The sequence below is a fragment of the Protomyctophum bolini genome, assembly GCF_963924005.1.
Source record: "Protomyctophum bolini genome assembly, chromosome: 19".
Classification (NCBI taxonomy): Eukaryota; Metazoa; Chordata; class Actinopteri; order Myctophiformes; family Myctophidae; genus Protomyctophum; species Protomyctophum bolini.
Genome location: NC_137880.1, coordinates 31264461 through 31288706, shown reverse-complemented (window position 1 = coordinate 31288706; position 24246 = coordinate 31264461). Strand labels below are relative to the sequence as shown.

Here is a 24246-nt window from a genome sequence, read left to right as displayed (position 1 = left end):
CACAGAGACCACTTTCACAAAACTACGAATGAAAAACTATCTTGACGTTTTGTGAATCCAGTGCTGGAGTCAGACAACCTTTTATTTCTTTCCTTAGCCTATGATTGTAAATCAGCACTTTTTGGTGAAGGAGTGGTTGGGGACAAAGAGACAGATCCTGACCTTTGCAAAGAAGGTGAAGTAGGAAACAAGACAGCAGTGTGTACCGTAGGTGGAGAGTGGAATATTATAGAAGACGGCTGCATCCTAAGAGAGATTGGCGAACTGGTTGAGACATCTCAGGTAACAACCACAGCCTTTTTTCTTTGGTCTCTGTTATTAAGTGTCATACTATGACTTTTACACTTGTAACAAACCGTATACTTAAATGACCGGTGTCCCCCAGGGGTCTATCCTAGGCCTAGAGCCATGCAGAGACCATTGGCGAGGCAGGTGCTCAAAATTGCAGCAACATAAGCCAAAATGTACTTGTAATTGTCTCCACCAGGCCGAAGGCATGGGGAGAGAGTATGTTTTGCACTCCGTCCGTCCGTCCGTCCGTCCGTCCGTCCGTCCGTGTGTCCGTGTGTGTGTGTGTGTGTGTGTGTGTCCGTCCGTCCGTCCTTCCGTCTGTGAACAGCTAATCTCCGGCACCGTTAACCCGGTCGATGCCAAATTTTGCACACACACTCCCTGGATGCCATCATGCCAACGATGAACGGCCTGTTATAGCGCCACCAGGAGGCCGCTTTGTGCAAAACAAGTTTTTGGACAGTACACCTACAGATTTTGTCCAAACATCACGCAAATTGGTACACAGTCTCTCTAGACTAGCCATTCAACGAAACGGGTCTTTCAGATTTCTCAGACTCCATCCTGATTGGCTAAGATTGGCTTCCAAAGTTTGCAGGAGTGCTCAGTTTCAAACAAAATGCTGCCAATCATGAACACATCGTGTGATTTCCATGAAATTGTGCACGCACATTCCCACTAGGCTGAGGAAGAAATGCCACATGAACATTTTCCACTCAGCCTCATGGTGGCGCTATAACTGGCCGAACAGTGTTTTTACCTCCAACTGCACGGATCTGTGGATAACTTTGTATGCCAACTCCCTAGAGGCCAAGGAAAAACCTTTGCCTGGAATTTTTCACATCTGCTCTTTATAGCGCCACCAGGAGGCCGACATAATGTGTGTAAAACACATTTTATAATATTACTTAGTTTATCCAAATTTCATGCAAATCGGTACACATGCTCTTCATAGTCATGTGATCAAGATGAGTTTGTTTGATTTCTCATAATCCACCCTCATTGGCTTTTAAACTTTTCAGGAGTAGCCCGCTTTGTACCCGTTTTGTACAATCGCCACAACTACTCAACGCAGTGTCCGATTGTGGTGAAATTGTGCATGCATATTCGCACTAGGCTTTGGAAGAAATGCCACTTGACAGTTTTCAAATCAGCCTCATGGTCAGGCCAAGCCGCGTCACACACACACACGTTTATATTGCTCCTAAACATTTTGCCAAACATCACACACACACACACTCCTATCCTCCTGGTGGAGACCTACGTATGAACCTTCCTTCATATTTTTCACTTGGTCATTTCATCGTCTACCGTCTTTGTGAACACCTCGGACAGTTTTTATTAGTTACCCTGATTTAGTATTTAGATATTTGTACAGTACAGACAGACATTACAAGCCCAAATTGGCACAAGGCACATTTAAATACTTTTACATTTCCCTTACAATTTGGGGAAATGGCTCAAAAACAAACCTAAGCGCCCAGCACCCCAGTCCTGAATCATAATACTATTTGACTGACCTCACCCCTCGCTACATTGAAAGGCGAGGTCACAGATGGGCCTACATTTTGGTGGCATTGACAAATTTCCATGAGATATGATTATAATAATAATACATAGCTGAAAGCAGCGATAAGACAGGGCCAAGCAATATGAAAAATCACACCTGTGTGAACTGAGCGGTGCAGGCTGCTCAACAACACCGCTGGCTGGCTGCAGTTATAGTTATAGTGCTCAGTGTGAATGGCCCTTTTAGGCTGCTCAACAGTGCCACTTTAGGTCACCCAGCGGTATTGCAGCTGTTTTTACCCTAAACAGACCCCAAACAGACCCGCTTGTGCATATTGCATATAGTCTTTTTCTTATTGCTGCATTCCTTGGCCCCTATTATCGCTGCTTGCAACTATATATATATATATATTTATTTCTACAAATGTCTTCACGAATGTACAAACGAATGTACAAATGTACAAAGTGACAGATGTGTTCCGCATGAGTCAAGGAATATAATAATCTTTTTAGGGCAGCTGATCATTCTCACAAAGTTTCATGAAAATCTACCAAATTATTTGAGTTGCTTTGTTCAGAGACAGACACATAAGAAATCACACCCATGTGAAGTGAGTGGTGCAAATCCGTGTGGGGGTCCAGAGTAGACCCACAGGAACGCACCCAGAACACATAGCTCCGGATTGATTACAATACCCTGCCACACACCACTGCAGACAGGCTAATTATCTAGCTGATATTAATGATGAATATTCAGATTTCTAGGAGAACGTGTTCACTTGTTTGTACATAGTTGTTTACTACAGTAACATATACTACATACAACTACTGCCTTTTATATCCCAGAATCTACAGTCTCTGAATGAGGAAGACTTTTCAAATTTCCTGGGTGACTTAAGCTCAGTCGCAACTGAACACGCTGATGATGTCACCTCAACAGCTGCCAACCTTGGTGCCATTGTTGACATACTGGATAGTGTGGCAAATGCAAATAAACCAATAAACGAAACACTAATGAAGGTAGGTCAACTATTATTTGTTTGTTAGTGTCAAAGTTACATTATAGTTGCACTTGTATATTTTATACAAAAATTGTCAACAAAATTCAATCATTCATAACTTGGTAACTGCACACACTACACATGTATGGTCATTGTTGTATCTCCATTATTCATGTTTTAATAACTGGACAGAAAAAAACTAATTCTAGTCTTCATGTAGTTTATTTTGTACATATTCATTAACTTTCTTTCTTTTTTAGAATATCCTGGACACGGTGAATGTTCTCATATCTGATTCAGCAAAGGACTCATGGCAGGATTTAAATGACAACGCCGCTGAAAGCAAAACCTCAGATATAAGAAGTGCTGCTGATGAACCAGTGGCTAGTGGCTCAAAATTACTGAAATCTATTGAAAAAATAACTGACCGTCTGACCAACGACTCTTTTGAAATTAAAACATCGCTCATTACCTTGAACAAAACCACATTCACAGACACCTACAACAATGACCTGCATCCATTTGTTGAGATAGACATACCAGTATCCAACGATCCTCGTTCCAGTGCAATCACAACTGTGATATTTGACTCAATGCATAATGTCCTTCCCGCAAGGGACACCACCAACAACGGCACAAGTTCCACTGTCATCAATGGAAATGTGGTTCTAGTCAAGACTGAAGCCGCCATCACGAATGTGTCATTCACCTTTGATATTTTTAATGAGACTCTGGGAAATCCTCAGTGTGTCTTCTGGAACTTTAGTCTCTTGGGTGGTCTTGGAGCGTGGGACAGTGAGGGATGTGTGTCTGTGAGTCATGCTAATGACACTGTGACCTGCAACTGCAACCATCTCACCTCCTTCTCTATCCTCATGTCGCCCTTTACACTGTTTGACAAGGCATTTCAAGAAATTCTGGACTACATAACCTACATTGGAGTGGGCATATCCATGGGTTGCTTGGTCATATGTCTCATCATTGAAACAGTCATCTGGAAAAAAATAAGAAGGAACAACACCTCCTACTTACGACATGTGTCCATCGTCAACATTGCCGTGTCGCTCCTGATAGCAGACATTTGGTTTATTATCGGGGCAGCCATTTCAGTGCCAGAGACAGACAACGTACCAGCATGCAGTGCGGCAACTTTCTTTATCCATTTTTTCTACCTGGCTCTGTTCTTTTGGATGCTGGCATCAGCTTTGCTGTTGTTATATCGCACAATAGCCGTCCTGGGAAATTTGTCTAAAAAAAGCATGCTAGCTATTGCTTTCTCACTAGGCTACGGAGCACCTCTCGTCATCGCCATTATAACCATAGCTGTGACTTCACCCGATAAGAATTATATCCGAAGAAGCGGCGGCTGCTGGCTGAACTGGGACCCCTCCAAGGCTCTGTTGGCATTTGTCATCCCTGCCCTCATGATAGTGGCCACAAACCTCTTGAGCCTCATTGTGGTGATGTACAAAATGTTGAGAAGCAGAAGGATGGGAGAATCGTCACGGAATCGTCCTGAAGAGCGGCACGTCCTGGTGGCCATCGCTAGAAGTTTGGCTGTGCTGACGCCTTTCTTCGGAACGACATGGGGTCTGGGAGTAGGAACCATGGTTTCTCCACATGACAAAGGAATCCATATTGTGTTTGCAATCTTTAATTCACTACAGGTATTTGACACAGAGCAATTAATATTAGAGTAATGTACTCATGAATGGGTGGAGTAAAGTTTATGATATCAATAACACCATGTTAGAAATGATCTTTAACAGGGTGTAACACTTTGCCTGACGATGTTAAATATTATATTTTAAGGACAGTTTCACTTAAGGACAGTTTGTACTTAATTCTAGATTTCAATCCTCTCAAATGTATGCTCATTTCCAGGTACATGCGTTTATTCATACTGCACATACAGTATATTACTCGCATGAAGCCATTGGAAAGAAAAGTGTTACACAGTTAACGTGCCTTTTTAACTGATCACAATGTATCTTTACAAAGGGATTCTTCATATTGGTGTTTGGAACACTGCTGGACAAAAAGGTGAGTACATGGACCTCTATGGCCCCATTTAGACTGCAGTCACACCCAGTCAAGTCTATTTGGGACCCTGACGAAGGTTTGCATATCCGAAACGAGTCTATTTTAATGATCTTTGCCATATACCCTTACAATAAAGGCTTTTTTGTTTTTTCACTTGACTGGAACAGATCGAGTGCCTTGGACCTCTTTAATTTTCTTCTGATTAAAGTCTTATTTATTTCTCAAATCTGATCTTTTCGCCCGACTGTCTCAATACACAGATCTGTGTGTTCAGACTGGTAGACAAATCCAGCCTGAATTAGATCTGTGTCATATCCAGATTGGAATCCGATTTGTTTAAATAAGTCTAAACGCAAACAAGTCACATGGAAAACCTGATTTAGATCAGGTTACTGTGTTCAGACTGAGACAGATTTTCTGAAATCAGATTTGAAATTGAATTTGGCAGGGGTCCTTGAGCCCCCTCAATATCAACTTGGTTAATATAGCATAAAAATCTGTTCAACAATTTCAACCCATACTGAACATCAGCTATTTGAAAATAGATCTGCAAGCAGATCAAGCTCATTGCATGCGTTTGAGTGCTGCATGCAGTGAGCTTGTACCTCTGCTATTTTGAAAGAAATCTTGAAAAATAATGAGACATTTTCAAAATGTGTGAAATACAAATCATGTATGGTGGTCCCTGCCACCAACTATTTTCAGAGTCCACGGTCAAATATGCATTCATTTTCCGACATTGAAAACAGTTTGAGAACCACTGATCTAAACTTAAAGTACTGTAGTGTGAATGCTGAACTGGGGCACAGTGAGCAAGCAGTGCCAAGAAGCTCACCATGTCTATCTTGGTTTCCAAACATGGAATGCTTTGGTCAAATAAAATGAAAAAATAGTCACCGACACTGAAAGTTGCCCATGTTATGCAACTTTATGCGGCGACGAGTGTGATAACCTCTATTTATTTCAGGGCTTTAGATTCTGATTTTGATCTCACTTTTCTGATTGTATTTCAGGTTCGATCAGAACTTAATAACTTGGTGTCAAATAACTTGGTGTCAAATTCTGATTCTGCTCCAAAGGTAAGAGTTGTTTTGTCTTTGTCAGAATCGCTATTCTGTGGTGAACAGTGCACCAGTCCCATCTCAAATATCGGTATATTTGGTTTTCCTTTCAGAGCACCTTGTCAACGAGACTAGGCTTCCTCTTCCGGAGAAGAGGAACAGGTACGATATCCTACATTAAAATTACCTATAGGGTGGGTGGTGGACTTGCAAGTTGCATCCGCACCAAATTTGGCTCAAGCACTGGTGCTTGTGCCAGTGCTTGTGCCAGTTGGTGTGACACTAGTCACACTCACGCCAACCAAGGCCTACTATCCCTTTAACAAGAATCGAGTGAGGAAAATGTAAAAACAAATTAGCTAGATTCTGGCTCGGCTTATGTCTCGTGCAGTATATCTTTGAATATGTTATATTATCTCGCGCCATCACTTAAGTTCCATTGCTGTACTGAACATGTCATGTCTTCCTCTCTTTTATATCAGATGGTTACAATGTGAGTTCAGGTGCAACACCTAGCAGTACTGGTGCAACCAGCACTGGCAACACTTAACAGCACAGCAAGCAATCAACATAATCAAGACAAGAGTCAGAGGGCTCACCATGTCCTCAAGTGTCTGGCATTAAGTTTGGATCTGGGACATTGTTTGCAAAACGTTATTTTGTCAGTGGTCACATAAAACGGAGTTTTTCAGTCTGTTAAACAGTCTATTTAAAAAAATAAGCAAAAAAGCAACAAAAAATAAAGCAAATATTTTGAGCAAATCGTTTGCATCAGTGTTACTATAGCCTACTATAAGTGTCTTTCCAGAAAGAGAAAGAATAACATGTAATTTGATAAATTTGAATGATTATAAAGATTTGGTCCCCACTCCGTTGGGGTATTCTTTTGTCATTGTATATTTGCACTATGTGAAATGTATTCTATTCTCCATCCTAACTTGTGATGTAAATACAGTATTTTTATTTTATTTGTTAGTATTTGTTGTTTCCCTTTTTGCTGCAGCAATTGCAGTAGCCTATTAAAAATGTATATAAATAATATGCAAAATGGGTTTGTTTTTGGTTTACTTTGCCTATCAAATCAGTTAGACAGAACTAGAGTGCTCTTCAGCGGGCAATGACCTTGTTTACTCAAAGGGAAATCACAGTGGCAAATTTAGACTTAGACGAGGCCATCAGTCAAATCTAATATTAAGCAAACTGGGCGGTGTCCGACTGTGGATGTCTTAATAATGAATTGTTGGTTGCTCATTGTGCTGCTCATTGTGAATACAATTTGGACCAAATTGTCACCAAGTTGGTTACAGTGATTAACCGTGCTGGCAGAGATGGGCATGTATTTGAAATACATGTATTTTAAATACTTTTTCTTGTATTTTAAAACACTTTTTTTGTATTTTAATTTTAAAATACAGAAAATACGTATTTGCCACCAAAGGTTCCTATCTCTGTCTGTCTCTCCATACAGTACATGAAAATGGTACCAAATAGCACTAAAAATGGTTCTTTGGTTTGTAAAAACAATAATCAGTGGCTTAACAGATTATTTGGCCATCTATAGCACACACACACACACACACACACACACACACACACAAAACAGCACCCCAGGCTGTTTTAAGTTGCTTGGTTCAGATTCAGTCCCAGAGATAGAAATGCCATTAAAAAGGGGACTGTAGCCTAATTCAGTTCAAACTGGGGGTCCTTGAAACTAAAATGGTTGAGAATCACTGCTAGAGCTGTAAAACAGTAAAAGTAATCAGTCACCAGAACCAATCAGAACCAATCGGGTGTTTTCAATGAGAAAGTGATAACTGGAGAGAACCCCTGGTCTAGAGAATATACTGTATCAAATAAAAGCTGAACGTCTGCTTATTCTTGAGGCGAAGTTCTCCAAGGCAGCCAAAGAAAGTCGCAACAACAACATAGCAGTCATATTCTGCCTGTTGCTATACACAACAGTATTTGTGTACCATTTGTACACAAGGGTGGTTGAATGATTTATAGGGTTGTTGAATGATTTGCATTAGGCTGTGCATCAAACATCGTCCTGCTTCTCCCAACAGATCATACACAATGCACAATGTGCCTGGGTTGCCACATAACAGGGATTACCAGGGTTACCAGTACCCGCCACCCCCATTTAAATGTTTTTGATTGATTGAATGATTTGATTGTATACTTTAGGCACAGTGAGGGAAGTACAGTTCAATACAAGGTCTGCTAAGAGAATTTTAAACTCAAGAAAGCCTATGGCTTGTTTCCATTGGGGTCCTTTTGTACTCAATTCATCAAAACATTTAATGACAGACAAAATATACAATATTACGCAAAAACATCATATGTATAAATGGTTTGGTAAAATAGGCTTTGCCTATAATGACATGACAAAAGATTAACTATGAGCATTTCCTTGAAATATAGCATATATGACTACTTTAAGAACAAGGTTGGTTTGAAGACATTGAAAAGCAGCTTAGCTTCAATTGCCTGTGTAAAGGAGGGAGACGTTTTTGACTAAAATGTAACTTGACTAAAATGAAAAAGCATAATTGCCCTGATGAAGACCGTTTGGTCGCAACATGTTGGCACTTTAAAACTTCTTCTAATAAAGTATACCTTGAAAAGTAGGTTGGTGCTTCTGGGATCAACAGGAACTAAAACTTGAGAGAAAAAAAAAGAGGATTGATCTGAGCACTCTAAAGATGATGGAGGAGAGAGGGCGTAAAATCAAGGTATTTACCGTACTTTATTACAAAACGTTTTAAACGCCAAAGCATGTTTCAACCAACCGGTCTTCATCAGGGCATGTGCCTTGAGCACCAACCTACGCCTCTAACTCAACTTGTACCTCCTTTGAGCACCTAGTTGATCTCTCTTTCGTTTTGCAATTGTGTTGTTATACATCAGAGGGTGAATGATTTACACATAGTATTGAATTCAGCTGAAACACTGATTTTATTCCCAGTGATTGTATATGTGTAATATTAAATGCCATTCCATCTCTTCTCTCTAAAAAGTAAGAATAAGACATATTGGTGCCCACTGCCCGGTTATGGTGTACTACTGGTTGAGGTGGGGAAAGTCTGTGTCGTCCACTTTCCAGAATGTGCAGAATGTAAATGCACGTTGCATGTTCTGTGTGGATAAATGTCTTCATAAATGTTCTATTTATTTCAGTTATTTCAAATAAATACTCTAATGGATTCAGAAACCAAACCAAAATGAACCCACCAGGAGTTAAAATATGGATATTTCGGGTTTAACGGCCAAGCAGTTGCTGAAATAATTGTCCATATACGTGACTCTGCTAATGAAAGCTTATTATGGTAATTGACGATTATATAAAGTTACAATATCAACTTTAATGAGGCAGTATTGTATTGTTTTAAAAAAATATGTTTTTCTTCATTTCCTGAAAATGTTACATTTTTCATTTCCTGAAGAAAAAAAAAGTCAGCACCCGGCAGTTTCTAAATGCTGGTTGTCCCGATCGGATCGGGTGATCGGAAACCTGATCACGTCATTTTCAATTGATCGGAATCGGATCTGGAGCCAAAAAACGTGATCAGGACATCCTTATATATCAATATATCCATATCATGATATTAGACTGGATATTGTCTGTTATTTGGGATATTGTACTATTGTGATATGGCATAAACGTGTTCTATAAAATATAAATATCAGATTGGGAAAGATCGGTATCGGCAGATGCTCAAAATCAAATGATCGGAATCGGATCGTGAGTAAAAAGTGAGTGGTGCAACTCCGTGTGGGGGTCCCCGGAAGTTCCAGACGCACAGGACCACAGCCAGGGTGCCGGCCCGGTGCCGGCGAGCCGCCCCACATCCGAAACGGTAGATAAATGAGAGTTACCATGTGGGGGTCCCTCTACTGTACCCTCTACTGTACTGTACTGTCACTGTACTGTACTGGCACACCCAAAATCATCATATATATACAGTTAATATGTGCGTTTGTGTGTGTGTTAGGTTGTGCACAGGTGATGAAAAACAACCATGCTCCACCATTTCAAAGCTCATATACCCACCCACCCAGTCAGCCACCCAGCCACACACATCTCCGTAAGGGAGTGGTTGCACCACTCAAAAAACATGATCGGGACATCCCTGCTGGGGACCCATTACTCATACTACATTTCTAACTAAGGGTACTCAAGATGCCCCGGTTCACAATGGGGCTCTATGTGCTGGCAAGGAGACTATAGTATGCATGTGCCTTGACAGCTGGTCTGTGAACTCCTGAAGGAGAACGACTCATTTGATAAACAAATTCTCCTTCCCGAGAAGGCCAGCATGCAGAGATGCCATCAATGCAAATCGGGCATCGAGTACAAAGTCAAAGTTTACCGAATATCCAGAACCAAACAACACACACACACACACACACACACACACACACACACACACACACACACACACACACACACACACACACACACACACACACACACACACACACACACACACACACACACACACACACACACACACACACACACACACACACACACACACACACACACACACACACACACACACACACACACACACACACACACACACACACACACACACTTCTGACAGATGTGCCCATGCACTCACTTGCAGCGCTGACTCTACTTCTGCTGGTAGTTATGTAGTACTAACAAACTTTGCTCGCTAATAACACTCTTGTTTGCAGCATCTACTACACCAAGGTAAGAGTATTTCTTTATATAATAGCTTGACTTGACTTTTTAAATGATTATCTGGGTAATACTTCCCCATACATAGATTGGGATGCTCTGACTTTTGTATCATTGTAATTGTGAAAAGTTTAACACATACACCTAAACTAAAGATGGGGTTTTGAAATTAATTCATTGAAATCGGAATTATGAGAATACACTTATTGAATATTTTGGATAAATTGTTAGTGGACAACAACTATTTCTCTGTGCAAGCATGTGCACTTGTAACACACACTTTCAGCCTTCTAGAAAACCAAATAATTAGCAAAATGATGGGTTATCACAGTTTGGGTTATCATAGTTTTCATCACTGCAATGTATACTGGCTGCTATGGGATGTGGGAAATATATGACAATGTTTTCTGTATATTGCGAGAAAGAGCATTCTAAAGGTTTGGGTTGCTAGAGATCCACCCTCATTAGCAGATGAGGTATGAAAGTGAACCTTGAACCTAATAAATTGCATTAAAAATTTTCAGGGATCCATTTTCATTTCAGATACAGGATGAAGAGTTTAATGTTTTTAGATTTATTTGACTTTTTGTATACAAAATATATTTCCAACTCGATCAACCCCAAATCCTAAATTAAATGGGTTATTACAGTATGAATGAACTTGTAAAAAGCCTTCTTACATAGATTTTGAAAAGTTAAAATTAAAATATCACAACTTGATTCCTTTTGCACAGTGCTCTGTTAGTACATACTAGGGATGTCCGATATTATCGGCCGATATATGCATAAAAACGTAATATCTGAAAATATCGGTATCGGGGGAACTTTTTTTAAGTCACAGGAGTTATTACTATGGTGTTTTACATCAAAAGTGATGGACAACCAACAAACAAAACAAAACAACAAGCAAGTTGAAGCAACATATGCCATAAGCCTGAGAGAATAGGTGTCTTTTCAAGGCAGCCATAAAAGAGTCCAGTGTTGGAGCATGGCAATATTACACATGAGTAATATTGTGTAATACAGTCCCTCACTCCCTTTAAATTCATACAGTATGACGATGTATGCAAAGTGATGGAAACTGCAGTATGACTAGCTAAATTATTGCCCTCTCATTCTGAGTTATAGAATGTCCTCCGAGGTTTATGATTAACTATGACTTTATTGTTGACACAATGAGCGCCGTTGTCAAATTAGTCAAGTAAAATTCTATGTTTTGAAAAGGGAAGAAAGTACGCAAGACATCATATCAAAGGATGACAGCCATTCATTTCTGTGACCACATTAGACCACAATGTGATCACAGAAATTATTTTTTTCATGTGGTCACAGAAATTGTTTTTGTTTGTTTTACCAAAAAATATCACTTAACCCACATTTTAAGTGATATTTTTTGGTAAAACAAACAAAAACATTTCTTGTTAAAAGGTTAAACCTCTATAAGTAATTTAGAGTAATTTGTTAAATAACAGAGGTCAACAAGTCTCTCCAGTTCTTTAAAGATGGAGTGCCACCATTTTTTTCACACCCTAAAACATGATCATCATGTATTATTACAATATAAGGGGGAAGAACTTTTTCCAAAAAGTGTACAGTATTTGCTAAAATCATGCTTTTATGTGGACACGCCCACCAGTTCATTAAGTATGCCTGGATTGCCTGGTGGGTGGTGATGGGTGGTGATCCACCTGAACTGAAGCCGCACCCACAGCTGTAGTTGTATGATAAAGGGGGAGGGGTTAGGGGAGGGGCTGATAGTGTGGTGTCACTATATTACTGTTTACTTCATTGGCCCGTTTGACTGTCAAGGGTTCAGCCTCCAGGAAGAAACCCTAAATACAAAGTTAATACACCATTGCACATAAAAACAACTCCATGGTGTCTAATGAAGTACTGTCACCTCATAGACACATGAAAAACTGGAAAAATACAAAAATTGTGGCACTCCTTCTTTAAGTAAGTAGCCTTGCCGAGTCATGAGGCCCATAGGGCAGGAACCTATCTCCTGTTTCTGTAGCATGAGGCAGTTTTTATGTAAGTACACCTCCTGGACATGACGCTAGTATGTCCCAGTTCTTTAGTAAACAGAAAATACATTTTCATTTTACCAATTTTCAGAAGAGACATAATTTTTCAGCATATATTTTACATATCAAATATATAATTTAAATAAATAAAAAACTATTTTTGGCCAAAGGGGAAGCTCAAAACCAAAAATGCAATACTTAGTTTTCAAGAGTGTTTTGTACAAATGTCAGTATTACAAAGTTATATACAAAAAAATCCTACAATTCCATTTATTTCCCCACTCTATTCCCCATTCCAAAAGCGTTTGCCAAATATGTACCTATTTTCAGCAAAGGGATAATATATATTTTTTGGTGGGTAGATCTGGTTGAGCTGGTCATTTTGAAAGTAGCTCTCATGTCTAAAAAGTGTGGGTACCCCTGCTGATTAGCTGGTGGATTTGCTTCCTACACATTGTCTGTGTTCGGCAGCCGCATGAGATTGAAACTCTGCCAGTACAGCAGCTCGTCTGTTCCTTCTGAGTGAAGCAGACAACACACAAATCACAGAGAACACTTACTTGACAACTTAATTATTGTGGAAGTTGAAGACATGCCACACCTATGCCATATAATACACCTATGCCATAAGTACTACAATGGGAAAAATAAACGTTACAGTGTGAGACAGTACTGTGTGGAAGGCTTATTGTATCATGAAGACACATGCCATGCATGCTTGTGTGAATGTAACCTTACTTCACCTCTAATATTTGTGTCCTTGTATTCTCTCCTTTATGTGGACATAAATAAATTGTTAAAATGTGCGCGCGAGTCTATATTCCAGTCCTTTCACTTCCATTGTCTACCTTTATTCATTTGGATTGTTTTGACCTCCAGATTGACAATGTGGTCCAGAGCACTAGTGATGCTCACAGGAGTCATATTCATCTCCCATCAGGTAACAATGAACCTATACGTATCAGTCCAGTTTTAGAGCAGTGTTTCCCAAGCAAGTCGGGACCCATTTGGTTCGCACCGAACCCATTTGGTCGCTGATAATTCAATAGAATTGATTTACAAAGAGTGGGTTTGCATGTGCCTATAAATTATAAGATTCTGAAGAAATTAGTTATTAGTATTTGAGCTTCAGTAATACAATATTTACATTTCGATAAACCATTAAAAAATGTATTCTATTTAGTGGTGATATAATGTATGTCTTGGTCTTAAAATCATCACCAGTAATTTTATTGACTGATTGATTTCTCTCTTTCTCAATGCAGATCTTTGCAACGGGTGAGTCAATATATAGAGAACATTAATGATGACAAAACTTAAAAATCTCTCTAGAAAATGTTTACTTTTTCCTTATAGAGCAAGGTCTTGTGTCACCATCACATAAATTTACTTAAAATACATAACATGTTCACTTCACTGATTGATTGCACACTTATAAAAGTTGATATTCTGCATTTAAATGTAATAGCCAAACACATGATTAAATATTGTGATGGGGAACTCACAGGTTTTTTTTCTTTTCCAGTTATACATTGTTTCTATGATGATTTTCATGTATGAATGTTTGTGTTGATTCGTGCTGTTGTTTTAGACATCTACATTGCTGAACTCATGGTAGAGAGCAATGTCACCATGGATACATCCACCTTGTTAACAACACTGAATGGTGCATACACTGTACAGAATCAGCAAATCAACATCATACAGACTGAACTGGTGGCAGGTATCGTGTTGCTGTTTATTATATATGGAAATTTCAAATAAATTCTAATTTTATTCAATTTTATTAACCCATTCTGGGCGGGAATCCTTGTTGGTGTTTTAATCATTATATTATAATTTAGCTATTGAAAAATAGCAGATCTACAAGCTCATAGCTCCGTCTGTGTTTTGCTATGTTTTGCAAACCGACAGAGATCTCTCCCAGAGCAAGCAACACTGCGACAGTGGCAACGTGAAACTCCCCCTTAGGAAGAAATGTCAAGCAAAACCCGAGGGTGGACGGCCATCTGCCTCGACCGTGTCGGGGGAGAGAAATAGAAATGTAATTTAATCACAGTGATAGGATAGAGGGATCAATTAACATTAAAACATACAAATATAAAAGTGAAAGAATGTTTTTAAATAGAATTTAGAAAATGATAGGGCCTACAATGCGCTCAAGTCACGATATAACTATGCGGGAATCATTGCACATTGCAACATCATATGGTCCATCAATGGGCGCACTCGTTTATATTAAGACCTGAGGCCGATTCTAAAAATGCCTTCTGAATCAGAGGCTCTCACATTTCCAAAATGTTTTTTAAATGTTCACAAATAGCAGTTGTAGCAGTTATCATAAATATATTGATATTGATTCATTTCACATTTTACAATGGCTACACACCAATGACTCAGAAGTTGGTTGGGGGAAAAAGGGCCACTTGATTATTTCAACACACTCTGCCTTTGCCCTTTAACTTTTGCCCACTTTGTCACTAGGAGGGTACTGGGCAATGTGGGTGTCCCAATGAATGCACCCAATGCACCCAAAGTTCATGACTCTGGTGGAGACAAGTCTTCGACTTCACCTCAAATGCATAGTTTTTTTAATTTGCACATTCATCATATCAAAAGATCAATTAATGCTTTGCGCAACAAGGAAGGCCAGCACATGTTACAGTTACAGACTCAATTAAACCTTTATACAATGGATTTTCAAGCTATGAGACAATAAAAATATTGCACTTAAGTCAGACAAGGCTTAAATGACCAAAGGGAACATAAGGATCAGATTCATAAAGAAAATAGGACAAATAGCTGATCTACAAGCTCACAATGTTTGTAGCCATTATTGTCACTAAATTATTAATGTATTGGGTTTTGTTTTGTTTTTCAAATATCTGAAAAGGAGGACATTTTCATTAGAGTGTTGAAAATGTCTAGCTATGCCAAAAATTGGGACTCCAGTTGAAAGTAAGGCTGATGGATGTTTTTGTGTTTCCATTTAGAATGCCTAGTTACTGGATCTGAGACAGTATGCAACTGCTCAGAAGGGTATCACTGGACTAATGAGGTGTGCTACAAGTACGACTGTTGCAATGGCTCATCTTGCTATGAAAACATTTCCAGCATCGCCACTTCGATCTGCATTGCCAAGGTCAAAGGTACTAGTCTCTGAAGACAGACTCTCGTTCAAAGTTTAAAACAGGACACTGTCATTTGCTCTTCAGAGAGAAATGGTATTAGACTAATCACGACAGTGATCACGGAATGTTGTGTCGTCATGGTATCAGGCACAAACAATAGAGTACTGAATGCATGGTCCCATGATCCCAAAGGTTTGTCATCATTACAGTCTGCCGCATCCAGTGACTGGAACAGCCTACATTCGTTGTTCAACTCAACACTTTACACCTAAGATCAACTCTATAGTGGAAATCCTTCAAACTGTTTGCCATGCTTGTTCTAATGGTGTGTGTGTGTGTGTGTGTGTGTGTGTGTGTGTGTGTGTGTGTGTGTGTGTCATATGTGTATGCATTTAATCATGATGATTTCTTTTTAATCTACATAGTCCGCATTAATGGATCAGTCTCAAAACCCGAAGCGTCATGGACTGATGGCGAAGAGGCAGTAAAACTCAAGGTAAGTTCCACTCCACTCTCACTGAGATGCACTCAATTGACAAGCTTTAATCATTAAATGCTGCTTGTTTGTCCAACATATACACATGATCCCTGTATTACATTTTATCTTGTGAATTTTACGTTTGTGTCCCAAAACCCTTATTTTTCTTTAAGCTTGAAGATGGCTTGAAAACAGTGAATGGGTTGGAGGGAGTGAATATTACCAAATGGAGGTACTGTACTCAGTTAAGATGTTATCATTTGTTTATAGATGGTTGTTGCTAGGAGACCTACAGTAGAATAACCTTTGTCAACATCCAGTATAGGCCTGCCCTACACCCGGCCATTTCAGGAGGGATATGCTCCAAAGCTGACTGAAAAGAACCTGAACTGGCATTTGGTTAGTTTAGTTCAGTCAGATATACTCGAGCGGCTTCATGTTATGCTCATGGGTGCATACTGTACATGTGTATTACAATGGTACTACACGCGTTTCATACGTCATACGCTGACGTAGCAGTCAGCTGACCAATTGCGGGGGTATTAGCACACCTCAGACAAAAATGGTACCATATCATAATGAGCATTAGATAGTAGAAAGAACGCATAGCAGAACGAGAAGGCGAACTTGTCGATCGGCTATTTTCAGCAAATAATACACAGTATTTAATGTTGAGCGAAAACAACAAAGTCACCAGCATTGGTCCCAGTACTGCACATGTCCACTGCTGGAAAATAACAACATGAATTACAAACTACAAATTAGAAGAAAATGGACATTTACATTTCTCTGGAATGTATAACCTATGACGTCTGTCTTCTGCTAAGCTCGGACCCCAGCATTGCTGACTTTGAGGCCGAATTCAGTGTCTTTTTTGAGACCTCGACACTTCAGAAGGCAGTGACCGACTTGGAAACCAGTCTGGCTGCTACAGTTCTTGTTGACACTCTAGGTATGTAAATACGGTGTCCCAGCGTGTCGTTTGGATCGCAATGAAATAACCTACGTCTATGTGATAGACTACACACTAGGACATACAGTACATAGTATGTACTGTATGTGCCATACCATGTCCCTTTACATGTTTGTTTTGTTTTACCAAAAGTTTCTTGGCAAGTTTGTAGAATAGGTACAGTTCAACAAAAGTACAGGTCAATACAAAATCTGCTAAGAGGGTAAAACCGTGAATGCGTTTTTACTACACTGCCTCCTGAAGCTCCCCAATGGCCAACGGGGGAATCTACAGGGAGCGGTGTATATGTATATATATATATATATATATATATATATATATATAGGCCACATAGGCAATGGCCTAGGGCGGCAGTTAGAAGCAGTTAGGGCACAAACGTAGCCTTGGTACCAAGGCTTTTTCGTTTGAGGAGCTGGACTTATTGATTGAGATAGCTTAATAATGTATGGATCTATATGGTATGGACATCGCTGGTTCGTTTTGTGTCCCGTTCTGTGAAAAGAAAATTGCGTGAGTCAGGAAGGGCGGCCCCGTGGGATGCGGCCTAGGGCGCTAATTCCCTAAGGGCCGCCGCTTGGTATAGGAAACGCTATCATCCTGGACAACCAAAGTCCACAATCACCTTTTCAAGAAACAAATTGAGCTTTTACAGCGTCAAAATACAATGCTTTAATCTAATTTCAGTTCTGAGCTTAACAACAAGCAGATCTTTTTTACATTTTTTAATAGGACTAAGTAAGAATAAGTGTAAGTTCAACCATTTCTACTACAATTCCTGCTTTCCTTTCATTTTCTATAGGCTTAGTTTAAGGTGTATGCAGGGAGTGACAAATTCAGAGATAAAATGCCAAAATGTACGTTTATCATGTGTGTTGTCTGCCTGAACTACTTTTACAATTATCGTTATAGATTAAACCTATAGCAAGAACAAATGACACGTGTTTCTACTAACACCCATCCCCCGAAACAGGAATGGTCTGTATGAACTACCCAGAGGACACGGTGTTGTATGAAGCAGACGCTACGTTGAACTGTACTTTTGGAGAGAAATCAGACAGCTCTGGCTGGAACATGAGCCGGAAGGACGAGCGGTTTGAACTCAACGACGGCAGCGTTGTGAGCCTGGGCGACTGCTCCACAGAGCAGATCCTGTCTTGTGTTGAGGTCAAGCTCAAAGGAGTGACAGGGATCTGGGCAGGCAAGTATCAGGGAGACCCTGCAGGCATAATGCCTACAGTGCTTACCTCCAGCCTCACACACACCGAAGAGTGAATATAGTCAAGATTGTGACAACAAGATGACATAATTATGTATCCTATCCTCCTGTATTAAAATTGGCTACTGGCAGGCCGGCTCACTGTAGATGTGAGGGCCGTCCGAACCTCAAGTACTGTATAATCCCAAAGATTGCATTGGTTTCATTGTTTTTTTTTACACATTGGGAACCTACTGTACAGTAACAACAGAATTACAAGTTGCTCTGCGGTCTACATTATGGGTCTCATATGTAACAGTAAAATGATCTCCACAGGTATATACGAGTGTGGCTTCAACATCGGCTCAATTAGACACACAGCCAAGGCTAACCTGTCGGTGGCCGTCCTGCCCGACACCATCACCATGACCTCTGACCCTCTGACAGTGGACTGCAAGGAGAACAGGAGAGTTAACGTTATGGCGGCCATCCCGAACATCCCAGAAGAGCTGGTGACCACATGGTCCTACAGAGGGAAGGATAAAGGCCCTGTAACGCCAAGTAAGCCAAGTAAGTCAATCGAGCCCTATATGGTCTCTAAGGTTTATGTTCTTGGGACATATTTTCGCTGTCGCGTGAAACTATATTGTATGTCCCAAATTATTACTTTTCAGAAAATGGAAAAAAGACTGTGTTTCAATGGATCCAATGTAGTTATAATACTTGTTAATTTTTCATTGGTTGAATATCAAACCAAAATACCTTTTTTTCTTTTTTAATAAATGTTATCCCACGATTTTGTCAATTATCTAATATAATCCTGGGAACTACACTTCCTCTGCCACCCTGAACTACACTTCCTCTGCCACCCTGAACTACACTTCCTCTGCCACCCTGAACTACACTTCCTCTGCCACCCAGGGGAAAATTCCTATTTTGAACCTGGTTTTTTCCTATTTTTAAATGGTGAATGGTGCATTGGTAAATGGTGTATTTATTTACATAGCGCCTTTATCCAAGGCGCTTTACATAGATTCACCCATTCACACGCACACACCGATGGCGGTGGCAACCATGCAAGGCACCAACCAGCACTTCAGGAGCAATTAGAGGTTCAGTGTCTTGCTCGAGGACACTTCGACACTAACTCTGGGGGAGCCCGGGTTCGAACTGGCAACCTTGCGGTTACCATCCAGCCATTCTACCCCATATCCACCGCCGCCCCATGGATGTGCTGCACTTTTCTCTTCCAAAACCAAATTCCGACAGATTCCGATACTGGGACAGCAATCTTCCTAAACAATGCTTCTCAGACTCCCTCTCAGCTTTCCTAAACTGAATCTACAAATATTATGCGTACGGAGTTACAGACTAACTTTGCACTTAGAAATGAAAGATGTATTGAAAAATATTTGAGTCAATGTAACTTCATGTTAAGGTGAGGAGGACATCGTCTACTACACTTTCGAGCAAGAAATTGACTGTGAGGATGAAAAACCGCCACAGCGTTTCAGTATCTTTTTTAAGAACCAGCAGAACCAAGTCAAGAATGGAACTGTGGATATTCCAGTGATTTACGGTAGATCTGAATGTCATTACACCTTTGATAATGCAGTAAAGATTTACAAATTCACAATGAACGATTAATCTAAAATGATGTACTGACAAATATTGGTAATATCATGCAATGTGATCATTTATAGCTTAGTAACTACTGTATATGTTTTTCATTCATTTACTTTTTTCGGGGCGTCTTCTCATGCATAATATGTGACCTTTGACTGATTTCATCATGTATAGAGGGGGGTAAGATTTGTGAGGAAATCGAGGAGGAGGGGATAACTTGGCCAAAAACCCCAGATGGAAGCACAGTCATCAATCGTCAATGCCCTAAGGCCAGAGTGGGCTATAGGGAGCGGACTTGTGAAGGTGGTGAATGGAAAGAGGTTTACTCCAACTGTGTGAATGAAGAGCTGAACAAAGTAAAGATAGCAGCAGAGGTAAGTATGGCATCACAATATGTTCATACTTTTATCCGTTTTACCCATTTGGATTGCGTCATTTTCTGGAATGGATTAAAACAAAATGAAAATTGTTAAAAAGGGCCCTCCAAAAGTAGTCCTGGTCTCTACTCTCTATACTGCCTCCCCCTGGCCAGCCGGAGCACCTGAAGGAGGGTAAAGAAACCGTTTGGAATAACGTGTTCCTTCCACGTGCAGGTGAAAATAAGCGTCTCAGACTCCTCATGCATAATTTGTGAAGCATGAGATTAGTCCATTACTCTCCCAAGGTTGGCAGAGGGATTGTGGCACCCAGGATTACATGATTAGACAATTGACACTGGGTGAAAATCTTAAGATTTCATACATATTATATACAGTAGAGATATATACTGTATCTCTGCTGTCTGGAAGAAACCAGAGGTTTTTGTCATAGCGCTTTTCAATACTTGGTTCAATATTTTTGTAACTTTGGGGATCCATTGGGGATCCAATGGAGTTTGGACTTTTTAATACATTCCATTGGTTAAATATTGTTCTAACCAACACACAGACGTAAAGGGCATTGATTGAAATAGCATCGATTTATGAAGAAAGAAAAAATCCTCAAAAACACCCCTCAAAGTTGAAGTTAGATGGTTTCTTCTGGACAGCAACGATATTGTGATAATGGTAGCTGCTATTTTCAGAGACTACCATGAACATGTTTTTGTTGTATATTTCTAGAACTTTTTGAAGGGACTTGGGGCCACAAATGAAGTAGCTCTGGTCATCTTCTCTGGTCTGTTGAACGGCACCGAGTCTAACACCAGTACACCCACAGACACCATGGCTGACCTGGGTGCATCCATCACTATTCTCGATTCCATGGCCATTGCATCGGACACCATCAGTTTGGACGAAAGTCTCTTTGATGTGAGGCTGCTGTTACATTTAATTATAATTATTAATTCCACATGACCTCCACATAGTGTAAATTAGGCCAAGGCATTTATAGAATGAATATACTGTAACTATTAGTACTACTAGTACTACTAGAATTAATTTTGCTCTTTGTTTTAGGACTTTCTCGGTGCAGCAAGCAATATGATTAACCAGTCATGGGACAAGGTCAACAAGTCCGTTGAATACGGAATGTCAACAAAGTACCTCAAGTCGGTGGAAGATTTAGTAAAAAATATCAAGGTCAACAACAGTGAGGGTCTCAACACTGAAAATGTAGAGCTCAAAATCTGCCGGGCAAATGGCAGCTCAGACTGCAACCGCACAGTGTTTGGCATCGGCGTCAACATGAACAAGACCTCTGGAATCGTCAAAACCATGGCGATAAAAAACCTTGTCCAAAAACTCCCCGACAGCAACTCTGAAAATATCCGTGCCTCAGAAAAGTCCAGCTTTGTGGTATCAGCCACGGTGACGAACAGCACAGGCTCACCCATAGACATTACACTGGCCTTCCCTGAGGAGCTGACTAGTACTACCAAAGCTAAAGTTCACTGTGTGTTCTGGAACACCACCACCAACGAATGGTCAAGCGAAGGTTGCCGCTTGATAACGGGCGTGGATAACTTTACCCTCTGCCAGTGCAACCACCTGACCTCATTCTCTTATCTCATGTCCAAGAACCCTGTGGATCTCCCGTTCGAGGAGGAGATCACTTACATAGGCCTGGGTGTGTCCATATGCTCCTTGCTAATCTTCCTCATCATTGAGGCGCTGGTGTGGTCGGCCGTGGTCAAGTCCAACATTTCGCTTTTCCGCCACACATCCATGGTCAACATCTCCATCTGTCTATTGTTGGCCCTCTGCAGCTTTCTGGCTTCCCATGACCCCGGTAGCCTCAGTGATAACGTGTGCCTGATCCTGGCATTGTGCAAACATCTCTTCTTCCTGGCCATGTTCTGCTGGACGTTGTGCCTGAGCACCATGCTCGTCCACCAGCTCATCTTCGTCTTCAGCCCACTCAGGAAGAGGGTGTTCATGTTCTTAGCCAGCATTGTGGGCTACGTCTGCCCCACCGCCATCGTGGGCGTCACCTACGTGTATTACAGGTACACCAAGAAGCCCTACCAAAAAGGCTGCTGGCTCACCTACGAAGAGCTCTTAAAAGGCTCCTTGCACGCTTTCATCCTCCCCATGGGAACTATTGTCCTGACCAACATGTTCTGCATGGGCGTGGTCATCCTGACGCTCACAAAGTCCTCTGTGGCTGACGCCAGTAAGGCAAATGACAAGGACACAGCAAAGGGTATCCTGAAGGTGGTGGTCATCTTAACGCCCATCTTTGGGGTGACATGGTTCATGGGCTTCTTAATGCTGATATTTGACGATATGGAAACCTATCCCTGGGCAGTCTTTCTGAAATACGGCTTCACCATTCTCAACAGTTTTCAGGTATTTTCCAGCAATTCACAAGAAAACGTTTCAAGCAGGAATATGTAATTACTTATCACTCTGTTGTTGATAACAGTCCACACACAAGTTTAGAAATTAAATACTACAGTATATTAAAATGAATGTCTATATCTTTCTATCCAGGGCTTCTTCATTTTAATAACGGGGTGTTTTGCAGAGCAAAGGGTAAGTCCATTTTCAATATTCATTAGTCGATTTGTATCACTCATGTCCTAGGTTACTCCTGTCCTGAATACATATATTTAAATATGTACCGTAACCTGGCAATTCCCTTTGATTACAATAAGCATTCCATTTGTGTTACTGATCAGGTCCGGGAAGAACTTTTCAAGCTCATAATGGCTAAGGTAAGTCATGGATCAGTATTCTGGTATTTCATGGCAATATTGGGGGAACATTAGCCAAAATTTAGCCAAGCTCCAAGACATTTGGTGTAGAAAGAAACAACAGCAAGACCAAGTAGAGTTTTAACACAGATCTGTTTCACTAAGAATAAAGGTTTTAAGTCAAGCGGTTTCTTTTTGATTGGTGTAATTCTTTAGGGACCATCAAAAGGAAAAAGTGAGAGCATGAAACAGTTGACCACCACTACGTGTACAAAAGAGAGATGAATGCTGAGGTCAGTATTATACATTATTGGCTGTTTTGCTTGTGTCCATAAAAAGTGTGTGTGTGTGTGTGTGTGTGTGTGTGTGTGTGTGTGTGTGTGTGTGTGTGTGTGTGTGTGTGTGTGTGCGTGTGTGCGTGAGTGAGTGAGTGTGTAAACCTTAAAATCTAAATAGCCTCTTGGTTATTTCTGTATTTCAGTGTCAGTTCTGTCCAGTCCAACTAAGGAGCGGTCACACTCATATATGCAACTCTACAATCAGAAGAACTGATCCGTGGATTTCATTTATCATCGGACTGATCCAATGATGGTTACTATATGGCCAACATGTAGAATACCGTAGATGATTGGTTTAAAGATAGGTTATGTTCAACTGAAATGATGTTAGTAACATCAAGTTACTAGATGTCATTTTAAAGAATGAGTTAAGTGGTCATGATGATATCTCAATCTGAAATTGATTTAAATGAGATTGGCTCGAGTTGAATTAATAGTTTGCCCTAATTCATTTGTCAGGTTTGTTAATTGTTGTGTGAAAATTGAGGCTGCTGAATCCATGATAAATCAAGTCCTGCAAGTCCAGATCTTTTTTTAAACACAGCTGAGAATGTAAGAATATTGAACAGTTTATGTCCATTTCAACTACAATAATATTTTAAACTGTAATTTGCACATACACCCATATGGGGACAGAGTAAAGTGTATCATCTCAATTGTTCCTAATGCTCCCCAGTAGTATTGGTTAAACAGATCTGTGACTGGGTGGGAGTCGTGGGACTGATATAAAAGCCTCACAATTTAACT

General features: G+C 40.3%; 2 protein-coding genes and 1 long non-coding RNA gene across 3 annotated transcripts; all 3 read left to right on the top strand.

Moving 5' to 3' along the window:
• Nucleotides 1–102: 102 nt before the first annotated feature.
• On the top strand, nucleotides 103–5923 carry LOC308334674 (adhesion G protein-coupled receptor F5-like; the record flags this gene model as incomplete). Its single annotated transcript, XM_080791479.1, has 5 exons — nucleotides 103–282; nucleotides 2647–2820; nucleotides 3062–4468; nucleotides 4803–4844; nucleotides 5858–5923. Coding segments are annotated over exons 2-5 (1521 nt in total), but the record flags the coding sequence as incomplete, so codon positions are not given.
• Nucleotides 5924–6016: 93 nt separating this feature from the next.
• Nucleotides 6017–6880, top strand: LOC308334742. The gene is made up of 2 exons (XR_013965915.1): nucleotides 6017–6067; nucleotides 6388–6880. It is a non-coding gene; the product is annotated as an uncharacterized lncRNA (long non-coding RNA).
• Nucleotides 6881–13526: 6646 nt separating this feature from the next.
• Nucleotides 13527–23928, top strand: adgrf3b (adhesion G protein-coupled receptor F3b). The gene is made up of 17 exons (XM_080791478.1): nucleotides 13527–13583; nucleotides 13909–13921; nucleotides 14235–14366; nucleotides 15637–15792; nucleotides 16200–16270; nucleotides 16426–16484; nucleotides 17080–17204; nucleotides 18196–18423; nucleotides 18757–18990; nucleotides 19859–19999; nucleotides 20221–20420; nucleotides 21147–21335; nucleotides 21483–22814; nucleotides 22959–23000; nucleotides 23147–23182; nucleotides 23378–23454; nucleotides 23643–23928. The coding sequence occupies exons 1-16, from the start codon at nucleotides 13530–13532 to the stop codon at nucleotides 23444–23446; spliced, it is 3081 nt and encodes a 1026-aa protein (XP_080647604.1). The 5' UTR covers nucleotides 13527–13529; the 3' UTR covers nucleotides 23447–23454; nucleotides 23643–23928.
• Nucleotides 23929–24246: the final 318 nt, after the last annotated feature.